Here is a 22,525-nt window from a genome sequence, read left to right on the forward strand (position 1 = left end):
CTAACCCTATATTTAGTAAATGTAGTTAATTAACATCACTCAGTAATGTGTAGAATATATTTTCATTAAATATTATATGTGTAGAATATACTTTCATTAAATATTTCAGCTACTTGCCTTAGGAATATTTTATAGTTTTAGTTTAAGTTGAAGTACTTAAATTACTTAAAATATTTTTTTTAAATTAAAATGGAAATAAAAAACAATAAAAAACCGAAACAATGTAAAGCTGACATTGAAAAATATGTTGAAAATTGAAAATATACAAATAAATATCTACTGTATAAAATTGTTAACGAATACTATATGAATGATACTAAAATAACAGTGGGTTAATGCCCTGTGTGTTGCTGTTGTTCCTGCTCTGAGTGAGTGTGCAGAAATAGACCCCAGTATTTTTAGGTGGTGGTGGGGGGGGAGTTCCTGCTGTCACATGTTTGTCTCGAGCGGAGGGGTACACGAAACCCCTTCACAGTCCCTTCATCTGTAAAACTCCTGTGTTTCACTGCTATATCCCTCACTCAGCTTCTGTGAGAGAGTGTTTACAGCATCTGCGCCGCAGCGCTGGAGTTTCTCCCTCATTCAGCTCGGATCAGTGCGCCCGGGTCTACTTTCTCACGCGGAGGAGTCCGGCAGCGCTCAGAGAAGTTGCCTGGAGTGAATCTGACCGGCCGAAGAAAGAAGAGATTCACGAGCATTCGCGGAATATCCGTGTCTAACGGGACACACAACTCGGAGGAACAGAACACACACACAACTCTTTATCTGCGCCTCCTCCTCCTCCTCTTCCTCCTCTTCCTCCTGTCCTCTCAGTGTTGGTCCTGGAGAATGGCGCAGATTTTACCCATCCGCTTTCAGGAGCATCTGCAGGTAAAACCGCACTAACACACGCAACATTGGTGTGTTTCCGCTCGACGCGTCGCGAGCCGTCAAACTGTAAACACGCAACTATGTATCAGCGGCCTCGCCCGCGCGCGGCGCTCATGCACGCACAAGTTACATACTTGATACATATGTGACATTTAAAAGAATATGGAGTTGCGTTACATGTTACATTGTAGCCTGACGTGTAAAAGAATGAGGGCAACGAACCGGTACATTGTAACATCGTTGCATGACGTGTTCGAATTTGTTACAGAGTTGCATGACATTTGAATGAATACAGTTTAGATCATGGAATGCTTTTTTCCCCTTTGCATTCCTGAAATCCAACATTTAAAATAATGTAGCTACATCATGTAAGTTTATTTTATTTTATTATATAGCTAAATTTTATTTTATTTTATAGCTAAATATATGCACAAGCTGCTGTGACAGATCAATATTACTTTAAAGGTTTTCCGCATTTGATCAGATTTTTGCTGTCTTGCATTCCACTTCAATAGCCCTACAGTGTTTTAAGTAACCAACATTAAGTCTTATTACAGATAATCTTACATGTTCAGTAATATGGACTCATCATTATACACAAATTAGAAATGTTTCAGATCATCACAAAGCATGTACAAAAAATGCTTGACATTATATGCCAGTAAATATTTGCATGATGGAAATTGCCACAGTGACAAAGTTGTGTTGCAGTTGTTTCATGGCATGCGAAACAATATCTTACTGTAGTGAAACAAGCGGGTCGCTGCAGCGAGTTTTAGAGATGATGAAACTCAATAATAATAATAGGCTGACGCCTCACGATGCAATGTTTGTCAGTGCAGGTACAGTATGCACAGTGAAATACTGTTAATATCTCTTTATAGAAACCAGGTCTCGCTTTATAAAAGAAATTACACAGTTGTTTATATCATTTCACACAGTTTCTGAAAGTTGTTGTCGGTGGAACCTGTCAGTGTTGAATCTGACTATTAAGTTGTTCATTTCCCATTACAGATTTCATTGAGCTTTTAATGCTGACGTATTAACACTGTCTGTGTCTCTTTTTCCTCTATACTGCATTAGTCAGATGTACTGAAACTGTGTTGCACCGTCATGCGCTATTCCTTCCTCACAGATGCAACATTCAGCACAGTGCTGTCATGTGCGGTGTTAAAACACACTCCGGAGAGGACCGTAACGTCACTGCTGTTTAAAAGTGTTGCAAAGTGCTATTTCGTTGTGCAAATCAAGGCAAAAATCTGTTATTCCAGCCTTAATAATAGTGATTTATGATGATAATCAGTTCTCTGCTGTGAAAGATTTCCACGTTTTAAAATGTATTTATATTGTGCTTTTGGTTACACTTTATTTTAAGGTGTCATTGTTACAGTGTAATTATACATTTAAGTACTGAGTAATATTAAGCAACTACATGTACTTACTATAGGGTTAGGATTAGGGTTGGGTTTGGTTTAGGTGGTTAGTTGCATGTAATTATGCTTCATTTATAGTTATTACTATAGTAACTACATGTAACATCATGTAACAATGACAATGTGAAATAAAGTGTTTCACAATGCACAGTTTCAAAGCAGATATACAGAAAATCATGATGTTAATGTTGATAATATCTTAAAATGTATGTGTGTGTTTGTGTGAGTGTGTGTGTGTGTGTGTGTGTGTGTGTGTGTGTGTGTGTGTGTTCATGAATAGTTGCATTTAGCAGATTAGAGCTGTGTGATATTATAGTTGCATTTTGAAATGATACAAGCAATCAAGTTGAGATTTGCTATGTAGTAAATATTGCTTTACGTGAGGCAAGGCAAGTCAAGTCAGGTTTATTTATATAGCGCTTTTCACAATACAGATTGTATCAAAGCAGCTTCACAGTATTAAATTAAAATAATACAACAATGTTTGTTTCTAGTGGAAAACGTCCACGTTTGGTAATGCTGATCAATAGTATTGTTGATTGATTAATTAAATTAAATATCCCCAAATATCCCCAACTGAGCAAGCCAAAGGCAACAAGCTCCTGTGAGTGTTCTTTATGTAATGTATGTATGCAGGTAAAGTTGGATATGTATGTATGTATATATATATATATATATATATATATTAGTTATATCAGGCATTAGTTTCCCACTTGAGTGTGAAAAGATGGGAATGGCAGGATTATTGTTTTCTGGTCAAGAGACAGTGATTGATCTTTCTCTTAAAAATACAGCTTGTTTGCAGCGATGCAATAGAAACATTTGTGGTTCCTCAGAGAACTTTTCACTGATCAGGTTTGAAAAGAACCATTTTTTTTTCTTAGTGTGATGAACATTTAAAAAAAAAATCGGTTACACTTTAGTTGGTAACACTTTATTTTACAGTGTCTGTGTTACACGTGTTACATGTAGTTGCTATAGCAATAACAGTTAATTATGCGTAATTACATGCAACTAACCCCTTAACTAAACCAAACCCTATTCCTAACCCTATAGTAAGTACATGTAGTTACTTAATATTACGCAGTACTTAAATATATAATTACAGTGTAGTAATATTAATTAACTACATGTACTTACTATAGGGTTAGGGTAGGATTAGGATTTGGTTGAGGGTTAGTTGCATGTAATTATGCATAATTTACTGTTATTACTATGGTAAGTACATGTAACATATGTAACAAGGACACTGTAAAATAAAGTGTTACCAAAAAATCTTATAAAGAATCTTTTGTGGAATGGATGTTAAAGGTTCTTCATGGAACCATCAATGCCAGGAAAGAACCTTTATTTTTAAGAGTTAAAGACTTTCCTTCACGTGCTCTTCTCGTCTCCTGCACTAAATGTGTGTATTCCGTGACGGGATCCATCGGAAACTATTGGACAGTGTTATTTTGGTGTTCATACAGCCTCGGCACAGTTGCCAAACCCTAATGAAGTTTCATTCTACACGCCTTTGAAAATATTCTCCGTGACAGAGACGTGTGAGCGTCTCGCGGATCGTCCCGGCCTCACCTTTCCACGGGCTGTGTTTTCTTTGCCGTTCACAGAATGCCTTGGAATCCCTCAAACACATCTGGAATTCACTCTCCTGCCGATTGAATCCAGATGCTGCAGTCTCTGGGATTTGAGATGATATTTTGTTGTAATTTGTGGAATTTTATAGCGTGTCTCTTGAGATCCAGAGTCCCAGTCCCTCCATGCTTTCTTTTGATTTCTCTCTCTCTCTCTCTCTCTCTCTCTCTCTCTCTCTCTCTCTCTCTCTCTCTCTCTCTCTGTCTCTGTCTCTCTCTCTCTCTGTCTCTCTCTCTCTCTCTCTCTCTCTCTCTCTCTCTCTCTCTCTCTCTCTCTCTCTCTCTCTCTCTCTCTCTCTCTCTCTCTCTCCTCATTCCGGTGTCGAACGCTCAGCCGGTGCAGTTTGGTGAAAGAATGCCAAGAATCTGCAGCCGGCAGGACTTTAGGCCTCTAGCAGCTCGGCTTTATGTCTTGAATGTGTGTTTGAGTTCATTCAGTGCTGGATTGTATTGTTACAGTTTGATCCTGAATGGGAATGTATAAATGTGTGTGTGTGTGTGTGTGTGTGTGTGTGTGTGTCCTTTTATAAATAGACACAGTTCATTCAGCTCATGTCTTATAAATAATGTTAAAGTGAAAAACAACAGACCGATATAAATACAGCAAGCTTCACTAGTCATTCAAATCTCATTTTATTGATCTTCAAATCAATATGATTTAAATCGTGCACAAATCCCCTATTTTATTTAAATGACCTTTTCCCCTACTATATCTTGTCCTGCTCATGTTCTAGCTTTTTCTTTTTGCAGTGTCATCTTGTGATTGGCTGCTGGCGCTGATGTAAAGCTGTAACCCAATAGAGATTCTGCTAATGAAGTTATGAACAGGAAGAGGAAACATGTTTATCACCAGCACAAACTGACACAAAGGACTCGTTTTATGACACAAACACACTCAAACTAAAGTATAGCAGTGATCTAAATATCTTTATTTAAACTCATTACTTGCATGATTGTGTTTTGAGCAGAAAATTAAGTCTTTGATATCAGTTGATAAAATATACAATCAGTCATGTGAAAAAGAAATTACACCTTCTTTGAATTGTATTGTTTTACATATCAGGACATAATAAACACTAAAATAATCTGATCATTAGCAGGTCTTAAACGTAGGTAAATACAACCTCAGATGAACAACACATGACATATTACAACGTCATTATTTATTTAAAGGGGTCATATAATGCCATTTTTGTACAAGCTAATATGATTCTTTAGGGTCTAAATGAAAAGTTTGTAATATACTTTAATTAAAAATTCTCATTAGTATTGTAAGAAAACACTCATTTTACCAGGTCAAAAACAGCTCTGTTTTCAGCACGCCGTTTAAAGGGTTAGTTCACCCAAAAATGACAATTCTGTCAGTAATTACTCTCCCTCATGTTGTTCCAACCCCGTAAGACCTTCGTTCATCTTCGGAACACAAATTAAGATATTTTTGATGAAATCTGAGCGCTGGCTCACTCCTCCATAGGCTTTCAGAGGGACCGAAACTTGCTGGCCCAGAAAATGTATTAAAGAGATCGTTAATATAGTCCAAGTGACGAGAATACTTTTTGTGCGCAAAAAACAACAAAAATAACGACTTTATTCCACTATTCATTTCTATCTGGGCCTCGAGTTAGTTCACGTAGTGTTTTTGCGCAGCGCGTCTGTGTTGTTCGTCACACGCATCACACACATGACCAGCGTCGGCCAATAGTGAGCCTACGTAGTGACGTGTAACACAGACGCGCTGCGCAAAAACACTACGTGAACTAACTCGAGGCCCAGATAGAAATGAATAGTGGAATAAAGTCGTTATTTTTGTTGTTTTTTGCACAAAAAGTATTCTTGTCGCTTGATATACTTAAGATTGAGCCACTGGAGTCACTTGGACTATATTAACGATCTCTTTAATACATTTTCTGGGCCAGCAAGTTTGGGCCACCTAGAAGCCTATGGAGGAGTGAGCCAGCGCTCAGATTTCATCAAAAATATTTTAATTTGTGTTCCGAAGATGAACGAAGGTCTTACGGGGTTGGAACAACATGAGGATGAGTAATTACTGACAGAATTTAATTTTTTTGGTGAACTAACCCTTTAAGTGCATGTGTCTTTAAATGATAATGAGCTTTGCTCACCCCGCCCCTCTGTTCTGTGCGTACACCGTAACACAATAACCATAACGCGTTGTTCATTATAAACGTGGGATTATGAATTATATTGAGAACGTCGTACATAGAAAACATGCCGTAGTGTACCCTGAGTGTAAACCTTAGCCGCATTCATCGTGAAGCGTGCAGCAAGCGATTTGCAAAGATTAATATAAATATTAATATAAAGGTTAATAAAACGTTACACTCACTTCTTCTTCTGGAGGTGCAGCAGGAACACAAATAGTTGGTACCGATCCTTTTTTCAGGAGCAGCTTCTTAGCAAAACCAGGTTTATACTGACCCTCGTTTGTAAAGCAGTCTGGTGTGTGAAATGATTCGCGCAAACATGAAAGCATTGACGTTGATCGTGGGGAATATTCCCTTCGAAAACACACTCAGCCACTGCGTCTTCAGCGGTTCGGATTTAGGAACATCAACATGACTGTTCCTTCTTACACCCGAGAACAGAACACCACAATCGCTTAGATGCCATTCTGCTCATAGACAGTGCTCCAGCGTATCAACAATGACGCGCGAGCTATGATTGGCGGGTCTGTGTTGAAACGCTGCTGTCAATCAACAATCGTGGGAGGGGCGTCGATTTGAGCTTGATTTGAGACGGGGAAAACATATAAGAAGATAAAAAGAAAAACCACTGAATGGATTTTTATCATTTTATGATGGTTGTGTACAGGCACTGCCAACACACATTTCAGTACAATCAACTTGTAAAAGTGCATGTACCATTATATGACCCCTTTAACAAAAACTAGGCCAAAATGAAGCCATGTGTGAAAAACTAAGTATGATTCAATAGCTTGTAGAACCGTAATGGTTTTCTGTATGAGAGTATCGGTCTCTCGCATCGTTCTGGAGGAGTTTTGGCCCGCTGGTCTGTTCTTCAGTTCATTAATGTTTGCGAGCATCTGTTTCTGCACCGCTCTCTGAAGGTCTCACCACAGTCGGGTTGATGTCTGGACTTCGACTGAGCCGGTGCAACCTTGATTCTTTTCTTTTTCAGCCGTTCTGTTGTATATTTGCTACTGTGATTGTGATCATTGCCCTGTTGCATGACTCAGTATCAGACAAGCTTTAAGCCGGGCGCACACTGTGCGATTTCGGCCAAGATTTTGCCGTCCGAGACAAATTTAGCAAATACTAAAAGATTCCTCTGATCCTAAAATCTGAAGTCTTTGATCGTTAGTTTGACATGTTCACTGACAGCCGATTATTAATGACAGTCGATATCAAACTTTACTTCCGACAAAATTCTGGCAGTGTCAGAAGTTTTGCCTCCCCGTCCGGCAGTGATTCTCCTCAGACGAACATCAAATTGTCTTGGTTTATCAAGACAAGCCGTGACCAAAATTAACATTAGAGATTTCTTAGTAGCATCACATCAATCCCGCGTGTAACGCAGCTCACCGTCACAGAACGTGTAAAACTCTGGACAAGTTCTTGCGTGCGTCAGTTTTTAACACGTCTTGACAGTCGTCTGACATTTATGAGATCTTACAGTGTGACATGGCTTACAGCAATGATCATGTTCGTACAGCCTGATAAGCACCAATCGTAAAGGACTAATATAAATCACACATCATGTGCATCCTCCGGCTTTAGCTGTCAGACAGGCGGACTCACATTTGACTCAATTTGACTTCATGGTCGACTCAATTACTGAAGATGTCCAGGTCATGTGGCTGCAAAACAAGCCAGAAGTCCTCAGCCCTCCATCGGCGTGATGGACAGCTGGTATGAGGTGTTTGTGCTGAGATGCTGTGTTTGGTTTTCTGTGCATTATGGCCAAACATCTCCACTTTGGTCTCGTCTGTCCACAGGACATTGTTCCAGAAGTCTTGTGGTTTGTCCAGATGCAACTTTGCAAACCTAAGCATGTTCTTTTTAGAGAGAAGAGTCTTTCTCCTGGCAACTCTTCCGAACAGGACATACTTGTTCAGACTTTTTCTAACTGTACTGTCATGCACTTTAACATGTTAGGCCTGTAGAGTCTGAATTGTAGTTTTTGGGTGTTTTGCGATTTCTTTGAGCATTGCACGCTCTGACCTTTGCTGGGACGTCCACTTTTGTTTATTCACTGCTCTCTTAAATTCCCCCTGTGGTGAAAATCCAGCTTTTACTGTTGTTTATATGTCTATGTGGTGTTTAATACGCTTTAAGACAAAGCATGTGTAAATTCATAAGTCGACAGCATTGCTGAGTATTTTCTCCTTAAAACTGCAGTGAACCAAAGACAGTCTCAAAAACACGCTTTGAAATCGCTGGTGTTTCTGACGTCACAAACTACCTTGTAACCAATCAGATCAACCTGTGATCGTCAACCAGTGGATCTCTGAGCTGAGTGAGTGAGTGGAGGCGGGGCTCATTTGCATATTCATAGAACCGCGCATACTAAACGAGGGTGTCAAGTTACATTCAAGATATTTTAAGGCATGATGATTTTTTTTTCAAGAAAAAAAAAAGGTTTACATTTTCAAGGTTTAAATATGTCATTTTAGAGAACAAAGATGAGTTTTAAGGGATACAATTATTGACTACAGGGGGACTTTAATTCCTATGGAAGCATTAAGGGTGTACTTAGTTTTTTGTCACACATGGCTTCTTCATTTAATGTCAGACAAATAATGTGTAATATGTCATGTGTTGTTTTTCATCTAAGGTTATATTTACCTCATTTTAAGACCTGCAAAGGACCAGATGATTTGTTTTATTATGTCCTGATATGTAAAGCCATAGAATTCAAAGAGGGTGTACTTTCTTTTTCACATGACTTTCCAGGGAAGCAAATGCTGATCAAATGTTTAGTTTTGCATAAGAGCATTTGCCAAATGCATGAATGTAGATGTCTTGCAGTAACAGATCAGCAAGCGGAAGAGACCAAGACAGAGAGAGTCTGCTTTATCTCAATGCTGAGAGACGAAAGACGGCCGGTCAGAAGCACCATCGTAGACGAGCCCATCAGGAAATTAGTTTAACTCCTTATTAAGATGTGTGTGTGTGTGTGTGTGTGGACATATGGATCTTTCTGCCTCACTACATCCCGAGTGTCCTGTGGGACTTTTATTGAGGGCATCTCATGAATGCATTGCTTTTCATACAAAGCTAATGCTATCTACAATAACGAAAGCCACTTCCACATGTTAGATTTAAAGCCTGATTTGGCTGATTTTCTTCTTATGAAGTGAAGTTGCTGTTCAATAGGCTTCTCTATGTTTGTGTAACGTCACATGTTTAGCAAAACAAGCACACTGAATCAGTGAATATTCCTAAAACGTCCGTGGTTTTAGCTTTAGAGGTTCAGTGCTGTTGGTGATGTTGACTCTGTGAGTTTTCGAGTATGTTTAACATATATTTCTCTGTTTTTTGTTTGGCTAAGTATGAAGCTCCAGACAGTTTGTAAATTGCAGGCAGCTTTATTCAAATGAGTCTTTACCTAACGTTTCTAAAGCACCTGGTTTCCCGATACTCATCAGATTAGGTGTGTTTGGAATGAATTTGAAACAGACAGAAATTTACATATCTCAAGTGGACCGTAGTGCACTTTACTTGGAAGTATGTTTGGCCTGTACGTAAACAAATGATGTGTGTTGGTTGTTGCTGCAAAAACAGTGTATTTAATTTAATTGATTTAATGTCTTCCCTTAAAACTCATCTTTGATCACCAAAATTACATATCTTTTTATTTTTTTTGAAAAAAATTCACCATGCCTTAAAATATCTTGAATGTAACTCGACACCCTTGCCTCATTTAGTATGCGCGGTTCTATGAATATGCAAATGAGCCCCGCCTCCACTCACTCACTCAGCTCAGAGATCCACTGGTTGACGATCACACGTTGATCTGATTGGTTACAAGGTAGTTTGTGACGTCAGAAACACCAGCGATTTCAAAGCGTGTGTTTGAGACTGTCTTTGGTTCACTGCAGTTTTAAGGAGGAAATACTCAGCAATGGTGTCGACTTATGAACTTACACATGGTTTGTCTTAAAGCAGATTAAAAACACCACATAGACACTTAAACAACATTAAAAGCTGGACTTTAAAAGGATATCAGGATCCTATCCAGAAGAGAGACCCGAAGATAACAGAGATTTTGTGAAGTCAAAGAAAATGTTAATTAGAGCTCACACCTGTGTGTGTGTGTGTGTATGTGTGTGTGTGTTTGAGTCAGTAATGCTGAGACAAGAAAAGGGAGGGAAGAATTGTGGCTCTGTTTTCTCTGACTCAGTGTATGTGTATGTATGTGTGTGTGTGTGTGTGTGTGTGTGTGTGTGTGTGTGTTGGCTGTAGGCTGCTATACAGTATCTCCAGGTCCTTGCGTCAGCAGTGTGTTCCAGTAAGACAGACAGCAGGTTTGCGTTACGCCTGTGTTTCTCAGCAGTGAATCACTTTCGACCCCAGAGAGAGACTTCTGACCCCTGAAGAATGTGGAGCTTCACCCCTCCGTGTTACACACACACTCGTGATGTTTCCTCGGCCTGGATCTCATCAGAACATGTTTAATGTGGAAGATATAGCTCAACTGAGAGTTTGGACCTGTGAGATTTCACCAAGAGGAAAATAGCAAAGAGAATGTCTTGAATCTCGGCACTATTGACAGTCAGGACGGACACTCTTGATTAAAGGGATTGTTCACCCAAAATATTTCAATTCTGTCATCCTCAAGTTGTTCCAAACCTGTATGAGTTTCTGTCTTCTGCTGAACACAAAAGAAGATATTTTGAAGAATATGGGTATCCAAACCATTGACTTCCGTTGTATTTATTTTTTCCATACTATGGAAGTCAATGGGGACCATGTTAGCAATGACCCATTCTAATGATAAATGATGACATAATTGAAATGTATTGGGTGAACTATCTCTTTAACATCAGAGATGTTTATCGCTTGATGCTTTATTGCAAGAATGACTAAATGTAAAGAATGAGTTAATATTAATAAGTTAATGTTTCAATAATTTTACACCATGTGTATGGGTCGGTTAATGGTCACATGACATGCAGGTAAACAAATAAATGTAGTTTTTATTGTGATTCATTTTTATTTAGTTTTATTTTCACGTTTTTATAATATAATTATTTATTTTGAATTATTTTATTAATTATACATTTAAATTTTAAATTTTTATGATTTACATTTTTTTCATTTTTTTCAAGTTATTTTATTTTACATTGTTATGATATAATCATTTTTGTTAATTTTGTTTCTTTTATTTTAAAATCTTTCAAATTAACTATAGATTATGATTTAACTCATAGGTTAAGTGTTTTATTTTGATTGACTTTATTTTAAAATCATTCATTTTAATTTGATTATTAATTTTAGTGTTTTATTTTGATTATTCTTTTCATTTATTTATGTTAAGTTGACATTTTTATGATTATATCTTTTAGCAATTGTTTTTTAATTATTTATTTTATATTTATTTATATTATATAGCCTATATATATATATTATATAATTTTGTTTATTTCAAAAGTATTCATTTTAATCTTTCATTTGTATGATTAATACGTCTTTAGTACGTGCTTTTTATTGTAATTTTTTATTATGCATCATATTTTTTATATTTTATTTTTATTTATGTTGTAACACATTGTTTTGTTTCATTTTAAAAGTATTCATTTAATCTTAAAGTAACGATTAAAGTTCTTAGTAGGCCTTAAGTGCTTTTAATTTTTTATTAATCATATTTATTATTTTATTATGTATACATTTTTTTTAAATTGCACTTTTTTTAAGTGTTTTTATTTTAAATGTATTTATTCATTTTTAGTTTGTCATCTTTTATGATTTTTATATAATTATAATGAGCTTTTCATCAGCTCTTGTGTTATGGCATCGGGTTTAGTTCATCACTCTAAATTGTAATTTGGACTCATGTATGTGTATTGTGAAAAGCGCTATACAAATTATCGAAATATCGCACATTTATATATCGCGATATGCAAATCGCAACGGCTTGCAATAACTGGAGTCATGAACAAAAGACAGAGAAAATCACTCACTGCTCTCGGCTGAATAACTTTAGTAGCTTTATAAAGTTTCTGTTATTAAATAACCCTAATGTAGGATAACCTGAAACCCACCCCGAGTTTACACTGATGTTAAAATAACACTTCTTATGCAGTAAAACACTGATGCTCGCTTTCAGAAGTTGTAGGGATGTTTTCTTGTCACAAAAACAATGTGAAACACGTATGTAGGTTATATAATTTTAAATATATTTTAAATATAATTTAAGTTTATTTTACACACTTTAAGCATTATCGTATCGCATTATTTAATGAGTTATCGCATATCGCACTTCTCTTCAATATCGTGCAGCCCTAACGTGAACTGCATTGACTAGTGTCCGTGTCTCCCTCAGCTGCAGTCTCTGGGAGTGAGTCCTGCCGGGATCAGCTTCAGCTGCCTGACCATGGAGTCGGATCGCTTCATCTGCATCCGAGAGAAGGTGGGCGAGCAGAACCAGGTGATCATCATCGACCTGAGCGACCCGACCAACCCCATCCGCCGGCCCATCACGGCCGACAGCGCCATCATGAACCCGGCCAGCAAAGTCATCGCGCTCAAAGGTGCCGCTGTTTGTGCCTCAATCAGTCTGACACGCTTTACTGTTGTTTTCTGATATGCTTCTGAAAAATGTCATTTCTCACTCTAACCACTAAACTGCTCTCTGAACTCGCTGAAGATGGTGAGTCTTTCAGCCGTTCTGGAATGACGCCTGTCAATCATTGTGGTCTTCACACATCTCTCATTTGTAGACGTCTGTGTCTCATTGACTAAATATGCATGATCGCTGTGTGTGTCTGTTCTTCGTAAGCACACTTTGGGGACAGATTTGTACCCAGAAGTAAGCTAAACCTCACAAAACATCCTTTTATGGACATCCTCATTTGTAAAACGTATAAAAAAAAGTGTAAAAAATTGTAAAAATGCAGAAAGGTTTCTGTTAGGATCAGGTAATTATGGATGCTTGTTTCCGCCACGGAATGAGAAAATAAAAAAGGTAATTGCGACCTTTTATCTCACAATTCTGATATAAACTTGTATAATCGATATAAACTTGCAATTGCGAGTTATAAAGTCAAAATAGCATGATGTAAACGTGTGAGGAAAAAAGTCTGAATTGTTTATATTGCGCAATTTTGACTTTATAACTCGTAATTGCACATTTGTATAATTTATATCCGAATTGTGAGAAAAAGTATTTTTTTATTTTTTTATTCAACGGTAAACCAGCTTCTATGTAAAGTAATAGTATTAATAACTTCTGTAACTGTAAATAAAAACAATAGAAGTCTATGGAATGTCCCTCTTTAGACCGTAAACGTGTGTTTGTGTGAACAGTCAGTTGATGTGACCTCATATTTCACAGGAAAAATTATATTATGGAAAATTGCTAAAGACATGTGAGCCTTTAGTATCCGTTTCAGGAACTAAATCAAGCGCTGAACACAATCCTCGGTTTAATCAGACCGTGAAGAATGTGTTTGTGTGTTTACAGTTACAGCGAATCATTCCTGTTTGTCGAAAAGCTTCATCGATCCGTTCTTGATCTTTTCTACATCACATCCTGGTTCACAAACCCACCGGCCATTCAACGCTTTATCATGTGCAATAATCAGTAATGGAGCAGATCACGTGATCCAGCTCAGAGACTCAGTCTGTGTGAACTAAAACTAAAATCATTTTTGAAATAGAGCTGAAATAAAATAAAATATAAATAACAGATGAAAAAAAAAAAAAAAGTTTAAATGTTGCATTGGCAATTAAAAGGTTTTAGCTGAAGTACTGACAAACTAAAGCTGAAAAAAAGTTACATATTAAATATATAATACATTCCACTTTTTTTCATTTGGGGGACATTCCATTTTTAATACATATTATTTCTGTCAAATCGATTAATCGTGATTAATTGCTTTTAACAAAATCTCACATATAATATGTGTGTGTACATTGTGTGTGTGTGTATATATATATATATATATATATATATATATATATTGTATATACATGTTTGTAAAAGTATATATAGGCTACACACATAATATATACACACACACACACACACACACACACACACACATATAAACACAAACTTTTATGTTTGATTTGACATCACTTATATATATATATATATATATACATGCACACACACACACATATATTTATATTTATATTGACAGCAACAAAAATAATAATAAAAATGACAAAAACACAATAATACTAAGACTTCAACTAAAATTTAAATGCAAACTTAATAAAGAATAAAAGCTAATTCTGAATATTAATAAAAACCATAATAATAATATATAAATAAATAACACTAAAATTGGTTCTCGGTGATGCTCACAGTTACTGTCTCATCTGTTTTTGTGATAAAGCAAAACATTATAAATTTAATATCAGATCATGATTAATGACAATGATTAAAGTACAGTTGTAGATAATTTCTTATATTTAATAATGATATTCAGTGTTCAGGAATATCACTTTTAAAGTCAACCTGAAATCAATGTTTACTTCCGTAATGCACATTCCTGCATGTTATTCCATAGAAATGTTTGACTTCACAATCTTTCATCAAAATATAACAACCTCTGAAACGACCTTCCTTTTCCGCCTTTTAGTTAATGATGAATCTCAGGCAGATCTCATGGGGAATGTTTTAAATTGTGTTTCTTAGTAAACCAATTTAAAAAATAAAGTAATCTACACTGTTCTGGGCTTTTTCAGATAAAAAAAAAACCTTATATCAAATACTTTAATACTTTCTAGTAAAAGTATTGAAAGAACTAATGGCATTACGCTCGTCACTGCTTGGTCTGTTTATGGTGAAAGGTCAAAGGTCACGTGTCGTCTGTGTCCCACAGCGGAGCGAACGCTTCAGATCTTCAACATGGAGATGAAGAGTAAAGTGAAGGCTCACACCATGACGGATGAAGTCCTGTTCTGGAAGTGGATCTCCGTTAACACCGTCGCCCTGGTTACGGACACGGCCGTCTATCATTGGAGCATGGAGGGAGACTCTCAGCCAATCAAGATGTTCGATCGGCACGCCAGTCTCGCTGGATGTCAGATCATAAACTACAGAACCGACGAGCAACAGAAGTGGCTCCTGCTCATCGGGATATCAGCGCAGGTGAGTGTGTGTGTGTGTGTGTGTGTGAGTGTGTGTGTATGTGTGTGTATTGTGAGAGAGAGTGTGTGTCTGTGAGTGTGTGTGTGTGTGTGTGTGAGTGAGTGTGTGTGTGTATTGTGAGTGTGTGTGTGTGTGTGTGTGTGAGTGTGAGTATGTGTGAGTGTGTGTATGTGTGTGTGTGTGTATTGCGAGAGAAAGTGTGTGTGTGTTTTGTGAGTGTGTCTGTGAGTGTGTGTATTTTTTGTTTGAGTGTGTGTGTGAGTGTGTGTTGTGTCAGTGTGTGTGTGTGTGTGTGCGTGTGTGTGTGTGTTTGAGTGTGTGTGTGTGTGTGTGTGTGTGTGTGTGTGTGTGTTGTGTGAGAATTTTGAACTTTGTGGATTGGTATTAAATCCACATTATGAAAATGTATTAAATGGAACCAAAATGATATAGTATTATAAGTGAATGAACGTATATATCAAATACCAAAATATTTGTTACATAAACATGCAAGTCTGTATTATGGTGATCATATTGGTATTAAGCTTAATATTATTTTTTAATTACATTGGAATGTAGGCTAATTGGCATGTAAAACTTTTATGGCTTTATTATTTGTTTTGGACTGGCAGAATAGTGTAGATTTGCTGACTAACATAGAAATAATTGCCTTTTAATGGTTATAGTTTATATATATATATATAAACAAAAAATAAATACACATTTCTATATAAAAGCATGTGGTTTGTAAACATCTGAGTGGGTGTGTAACTCCCTCTGTCTGTGGGTCCTGCAGCAGAACCGGGTCATTGGTGCCATGCAGTTGTTCTCTGTGGACCGGAAGGTGTCTCAGCCCATCGAGGGTCACGCGGCGGCCTTTGGGCTTTATAAACTGGAGGGAAACTCAAGCGCTTCAACGCTCTTCTGCTTCGCTGTCAGAGCTCAGGCTGGAGGAAAGGTGACCGTTCATGCTTTCTGCCTCTCATCAACAACTGATTTGTTTCGTTACCTCTGTACAGATAAAACATTATCAAAATGATTCCAGTTCACATGGATCCGCAGATCTGCAGTGTGATGCAGGCCAGACAAGTAGTTTGCCAATGTCAGTTTGTAAAGAAAGACTACGCGCCTGCGCACATACATATTCAAACGCGCATATTTATAGACTAAACACGTAACATGCATGTGCGCGCCGTCACCGTTTTCACAGATTCATGTTTTTGAAGTTTACACGGAGATGATAACGTTTTTCAACATTTTTCAAAACTTAGTTGGAACCTATTTTAAAGTTTGCGTTCTCGAGCCACCAAACACTGTTGTGAACGCATTACAAGTTTTCTGTTTTCAGTTCAAACAGTGGGGGCCCCTAAATGAATAACTAATGATTTTTACAATGGAAGTGAATCGTTCAAAAACTTGCTTTAGCTGGATAATAACTTTTTTCTAGAGCTGCTGTAAAACCCAAACAATTTCTGTTACTTTATTTTCCTGTAATCACTGTAACACCGTGTCCTAACCAGACGCGATGCGATAAGATTCCAGCGACAGATAATTTGTCCGTCCACACTAGACGCGACGCGACTGCGAGATGTGTAAAAATCAATCAAAACCCACAGCCAATCAGAACAGCATGTGGGCGGAGTCAGTCAATCAGAACAGTGTGTGGGCAGAGTCAGCCAATCAGAACAGTGTGTGGGCGGAGTCAGCCAATCAGAACACCGTGTGGGCGGAGTCTCGCGGCGTGTGCACGGCACCAGAGAGTAATCTTGACGGCACTCGCAAGAAAATGGATAACTAGCTACATAATGGATAAGTAGCTACATAATCAAATTCACAAATATTACACCATTTAAACATTATTCAAAATACATAGGCTGAGTTACTAAAACAATCTTTGTCAAAGAATACACTTGTTTGTTCACAGTTTGAACGTTCTTGTTCCATTTGTAGATCTGAGGTGAATTATCCATTGTTGCTTTTACAGCTATACAAAGCTGGAGCACTAAATGATATTCAACAGTAACATAAACAGTTCCTGTGATTATCATCGCCACACTTTGTGTTTGTTGTTCCAGCGCGACTTCGCAGAAAAATAGAAACCGTTTCTAAAATAGAATCGTCACGTGTCGCCGTTGCGGCTGGTTAGGACAACTCTGATTAACATGGAAAGGACATTTATCATACGTCGCGTGTAGTTAGGACACGGCTTAAAGCTGCTTTGAAACAGTCTATATTGTTAAAAGCGCTATATAAATGAAGGTGACTTGACTTGACTTTTGTACGGGACTGTTTGCATGTGTTTGTGTTCTCCAGCTGCACATCATCGAGGTCGGTCAGCCTCAGACTGGGAACCAGCCGTTCACTAAGAAAGCAGTGGATGTGTTCTTCCCTCCTGAAGCACAGACAGACTTTCCTGTAGCCATGCAGGTTAAATCCTTACACACTATTACCTGATCACATGTGCAATTAACCAGCACACGTTCACCTCACGCCTGTCCTGTGTTTTCTCTCAGATCGGTCTGAAGCACGGCGTCATCTACCTCATCACCAAATACGGCTACTTTCACATGTATGATCTGGAGTCGGGTGTGTGTATATACATGAACCGCATCAGCGCGGAAACTATATTCGTCACGGCGGGTCATGAGAGCACGTCTGGGATCATCGGGGTTAATAAGAAGGGGCAGGTACACACACATCTGCACTCACACACACACCACCTCTCACTCACTGTTTGTGTGACTGTGTGAATGTGAATGCAACACTGAAAATAATGGGTTGAAAAAGAAACATAAACACTCAAACATGCTCTTGTAATCGTCTCACATTGCACATTTATCTAATCTATCTATCTATATATCTATCTAACTTAATAAATATAATTAAAATGTAAATATAATTATGTTAAATGGGGGCAATCGTGGCCTAATGGTTAGAGAGTCAGACTGGTAACCCAGAGGTTATGGATTCGATTCGAATAGTTGCCACTTTCTCTTCACTTAAAGGTGCAGTTTGCAATTTCTCAAAATCAAACACTGTTGATATTTGAAATCAACCCAAACGAAAATCAACCCCCCCCCAATGAAAGAGTGTCTCTTTTATCATAGCAGAAGCGAAGCAAAATGTTTTCACGCCTTCCTGCTTAAGTCTCTCCGGCACTGGAAAGCTTTTCTAATATTAATGCGGGTCCTGAAGCTCTTGCCTGATCACAACCCTTCTTTTTCCAGAGATATTCCTCAGACCTTTTCTCTTGTGTAATGTCTCTCTCAGCCCTCTCTCTATCTGCAGTCTTTCTTCAAATCTCCCTCTTGCTCAACTCATTCTCTCTCCTCTCCCAATCATGGACACACCCCCTACTGCTGATTGGCTTTCTCTCTCACCTCCCCCATCATGAGTGAACACGCCCCCTACTGCTGATTGGCTCTCTCTCACCTCCCCCATCATGAGTGGACACACCCCCTACTGCTGATTGGCTCACCTATCATGAGTGGACACGCCCCCTACTGCTGATTGGCTACAAGTTTGTTGTGGTGCTCGGTCTGATCCACTTTCAACAGCGTTTTTCAAAAATCGCTTATTGCACCTTTAATTATTCAAAAAACACCTTTTAAATTAAAATGACAATTAGTTTAGATTTTCACCCTAGTCTATAGAAGTTTCATGTTCTGGAAACCCTTTTCTGTCTGGTTATTCCACATGTGTGTGTGTGTGTGTGTGTGTGCTTTTAGGTCCTGTCGGTGTGTGTTGAGGAGGAGAATATTGTAAATTACGTGACTAGTGTGCTGCAGAATCCCGAGCTGGCGTTACGGATGGCGTTACGCAGTGATCTTCCCGGAGCCGAGGAGCTGTTGACACACAAGTTCAACACACTCTTCTCACAGGGCAGCTACACAGAGGCGGCCAAAGTCGCTGCATCGGCTCCCAAGGTAAAACCAAGCGGCAACCTTCCCGTCTCTCTTGAATCCAACACTGAAGTGACCTAAACTGCAGTTCATCGACTGGCCACTAGAGACCGGCTGCAAAAGAGAGTCAATCCCATAGACCCCCATGTAAAAATGCCCAAAATTATAGCGTAAAAAAACATGTTTACAGCCTGGTACAAAAAGTGGGTTGGTCTATGTAGCTAATTTTGCCCTTCATGACAACTGTGAGGGGGGAATTTTTTTATAACTCATCAGTTTAAATTAAATTAAGCCTTAAAGTTCTGCATAATTAAGGGTGTGGCCACTTGATTGACAGGTGGATTGCCGCTGCTGTCACTACTAGCCATTTGTCTGCTGTCTGTTAGCGTCACGTCACCTCGTTTATCCGGGAGTGACGCGCTGCCAGATGGCGATGGCCGGCTCCGCCCACTTTAGGTTTTAAAAATGCTCTTCAGAAACCTGCGGGTGACGTCACGGACACTATGCTAATATTTTTTTTACAGTCTATGGGTAAAACACCCTGTTTTAACGATCTAAGCGCATGGTCTAAAGCGCAGGGCGCGAGTGCACTTAAGGCGTGTCCGAATCCACTTTTGCTAGTTTAACGACGGGAAAAATGTACGCGCACATGGTCTAAAAGGGTCTTCCCTATTCTCTTAATGAGTAATGGGTGTGTTTTGGGCGTAACGTGCAATAAACCAACCAGTCTCATCTCCCATTCCCTTTAAAAGCCAGTTGCGCTCGCGCCGTGGCAAATACATGATGGAATTTGCAAGCAGAAAGACTGAACACACACCTCATTTTCAGACCAGCAGCCCATGGGCACACAGATGGGCGCAAATGCATTTGTTATTTAAATAACGAGGCGCAAGACGTGAATATGATAACTGCGTCGGGCTGAAACTAGTAAAACACACTTACGCCGCGCTTGGCGCTGCATTACACCCGGAGCAATGCAGCGCCAAGCGCGGCGTAAGTGTCTCACTTACAGGCGTAAGCCCATAGATCTCAAAACTGAGTGACACTCGGTCACTTTCAACACAAACGTTTGCTGTCATCTCTGAATGCTCTCTCTCTCTGTGTACGAATGAACGCTCAGGGAGTCTTGCGTACGGCGGACACCATCCGCAGGTTCCAGGCGGTCCCGGCGCAGGGCACCCAGGCGTCTCCGCTCCTGCAGTATTTCGGGGTTCTGTTGGACCGCGGGCAGCTGAATAAGCTGGAGTCGGTGGAGCTCTGCAGGCCGGTGCTGCAACAGGGACGCAAGCAGCTCCTGGAGAAGTGGCTCAAGGGAGAGAAGGTGTGCTGTCACGATTCGCTTTTCTCACTTGTTACTTATAAATTCTTTTTTTATAATTTTATTTCAGTATATCTGTGCATTTATAGAAGTTTGTGAAACCGAAAGTTAAGTTTAGACAGTATTTTGAGAGGCAAGTTAAAATTAAGTTTAAAAGTAAGTGAGCTTTTAGAGCCACCCACCACAGAAACATACTGTGTTTTTATTAAATTATATTAATATTTAAAATGATTTATTTTTTACAATAAGTTTTCTGTTATTTTGACTTAAAGTGAAATCTAAATCGACGTGCTTAAGATCTATCTATCTATCTATCTATCTATCTATCTCACTATCTATCTATCTATCTATCTCACTATCTATCTATCTATCTATATCTATCTATCTATCTATCTATCTATCTATCTATCTATCTATCTATCTATCTATCTATCTATCTCACTATCTATCTATTTATCTCTCTGTAGTTCTATCTGTCTGTCTATCTGTCTATCTATCTATATCTATCTGACTCATGAGTGTTGGATTGCTGTCCTGTTTGTCATCTTTTTCCCATGATGCCCTGCAGCTGGAGTGCTCGGAGGAGTTGGGTGATCTGGTGAAGGCCACTGACATCACTCTGGCCCTCAGCGTTTATCTCCGCGCGAATGTTCCTGCTAAAGTCATTCAGTGCTTTGCTGAGACCGGTCAATTCCAGAAGATAGTCCTCTATGCTAAGAAGGTACCAGCTTTCTTTTAAAGTGCCCCTATTATACTATTTTTTAAGGTTTCTTATTTTGTTTTGGAGTTTCCTACAGCTGGTTTACATGCATCCAAGGTCAAAAAACACTTTCATTTCCTCATAATCTCCACTGCAGCATCAGCTCTTTTCTCTCAGTGTCTGAAACTGTTTGATCAAGGATTCAGTCTCTCTAAACCCCGCCTCTCTAGAGGTGCTCTGCTCTGATTGGTCAGACGGCCCAGTCTGCTGTGATTGGTCAGAATCCAAACGCTCATTATCATATCTGAATCTCAGCTCTTGATCACAGTGATACGAACAGTAACGATGGTGTGGGTTTTACCGTATCAATCTCATCAAAGTGGATTTGCTTTGTCAGCAGAAAACAGCGTCTTCTCCACATGAACAACACGAACCAAACTCTTCCAGTCTCAGATAAACTACAGTGTTTGAGGGCGGAGCTAAGAGACGCTGTTCAGCCAATCAAGACCAGAGGCTGGCATTATGCAAAATAGTTACAAACCTACGCAGGTTCAGCAGGAAGTGAGACTGAATTACTGACGAATCGTTTCAGTTCAGAATCACGTCTTTCTTTTAGGAGACAAAAACTCTATTAATCTGCACTGAAACTTTGCAGAGCTTTTACATTCACAAATTACACGAAAGAAAATATCCCAAAAAGCATAATAGGGGCACGATTCCACCATGATCTGTCTCTGCTCTGGTGTGATTGACCTGTGGTGTTGTTTCGGGGCAGATGGGATATTCTCCAGACTGGGTGATGTTGTTGAGGAGTGTGATGAGATCCGGTCCTGATCAGGGGCTTCAGTTTGCTCAGATGCTGGTTCAGGACGAAGAGCCGCTGGTCAACATCAGCCAGGTAACAAACCCACTCACTCACTATTTCTAGAGCTCAATCGAATCGGTGCTTCTTAGAAACACCCATTTTCACTGTCCTCCATGCTGTGACGACGCTCATCTAACACAGTCAAACCAGAAATTATTCTGACACCTGATATCATCTTTTATATTTTTTACTAGTGTGTTCAGGACACTATAGTTCATTTATGTAAGTTAGGAGAGCAAAATAAAGCAAACTGCGACATATTATACCCAAAAATTGAAATTTAAACCAAAAATGATCCAGACACTTTGACCTGATCATGTTTTGCTGAAGTGTGTTTTCTTTAATTGCTAATGCTCTTTTTACGCACAGACTGAACAGAATTAAGCATTGCTTGGTGATTGTTTGAGCTAAACTGGTATTATCTAATTGTGTAGTTAAATTTAACAGCTGACAGATATTCAACATAATTCATTTGTGAGACAGTCTAACAGAAGGATGGACAAAACCAGTGAAATATCAA

General features: G+C 38.7%; 1 protein-coding gene across 2 annotated transcripts in view; it reads left to right on the plus strand.

The window, feature by feature from the left end:
• Positions 1 to 425: 425 nt before the first annotated feature.
• Positions 426 to 22,525, plus strand: part of cltcl1 (clathrin, heavy chain-like 1) — a 54,893-nt gene continuing 32,793 nt past the window's right edge. For both annotated transcript variants that reach the window (XM_084388611.1, XM_084388612.1), the window contains exons 1-10: positions 426 to 870; positions 12,464 to 12,671; positions 14,973 to 15,241; positions 16,017 to 16,178; positions 17,534 to 17,647; positions 17,734 to 17,907; positions 18,949 to 19,146; positions 20,243 to 20,443; positions 21,009 to 21,161; positions 21,916 to 22,038. In XM_084388611.1, coding sequence (XP_084244737.1) covers positions 829 to 870; positions 12,464 to 12,671; positions 14,973 to 15,241; positions 16,017 to 16,178; positions 17,534 to 17,647; positions 17,734 to 17,907; positions 18,949 to 19,146; positions 20,243 to 20,443; positions 21,009 to 21,161; positions 21,916 to 22,038 — 1,644 coding nt within the window. In that variant the 5' untranslated portion in view covers positions 426 to 828. The remainder of the gene's footprint in view (positions 871 to 12,463; positions 12,672 to 14,972; positions 15,242 to 16,016; positions 16,179 to 17,533; positions 17,648 to 17,733; positions 17,908 to 18,948; positions 19,147 to 20,242; positions 20,444 to 21,008; positions 21,162 to 21,915; positions 22,039 to 22,525) is intronic.

Source organism: Rutilus rutilus (assembly GCF_951802725.1).
Source record: "Rutilus rutilus genome assembly, chromosome: 19".
NCBI classification, from domain to species: Eukaryota; Metazoa; Chordata; class Actinopteri; order Cypriniformes; family Leuciscidae; genus Rutilus; species Rutilus rutilus.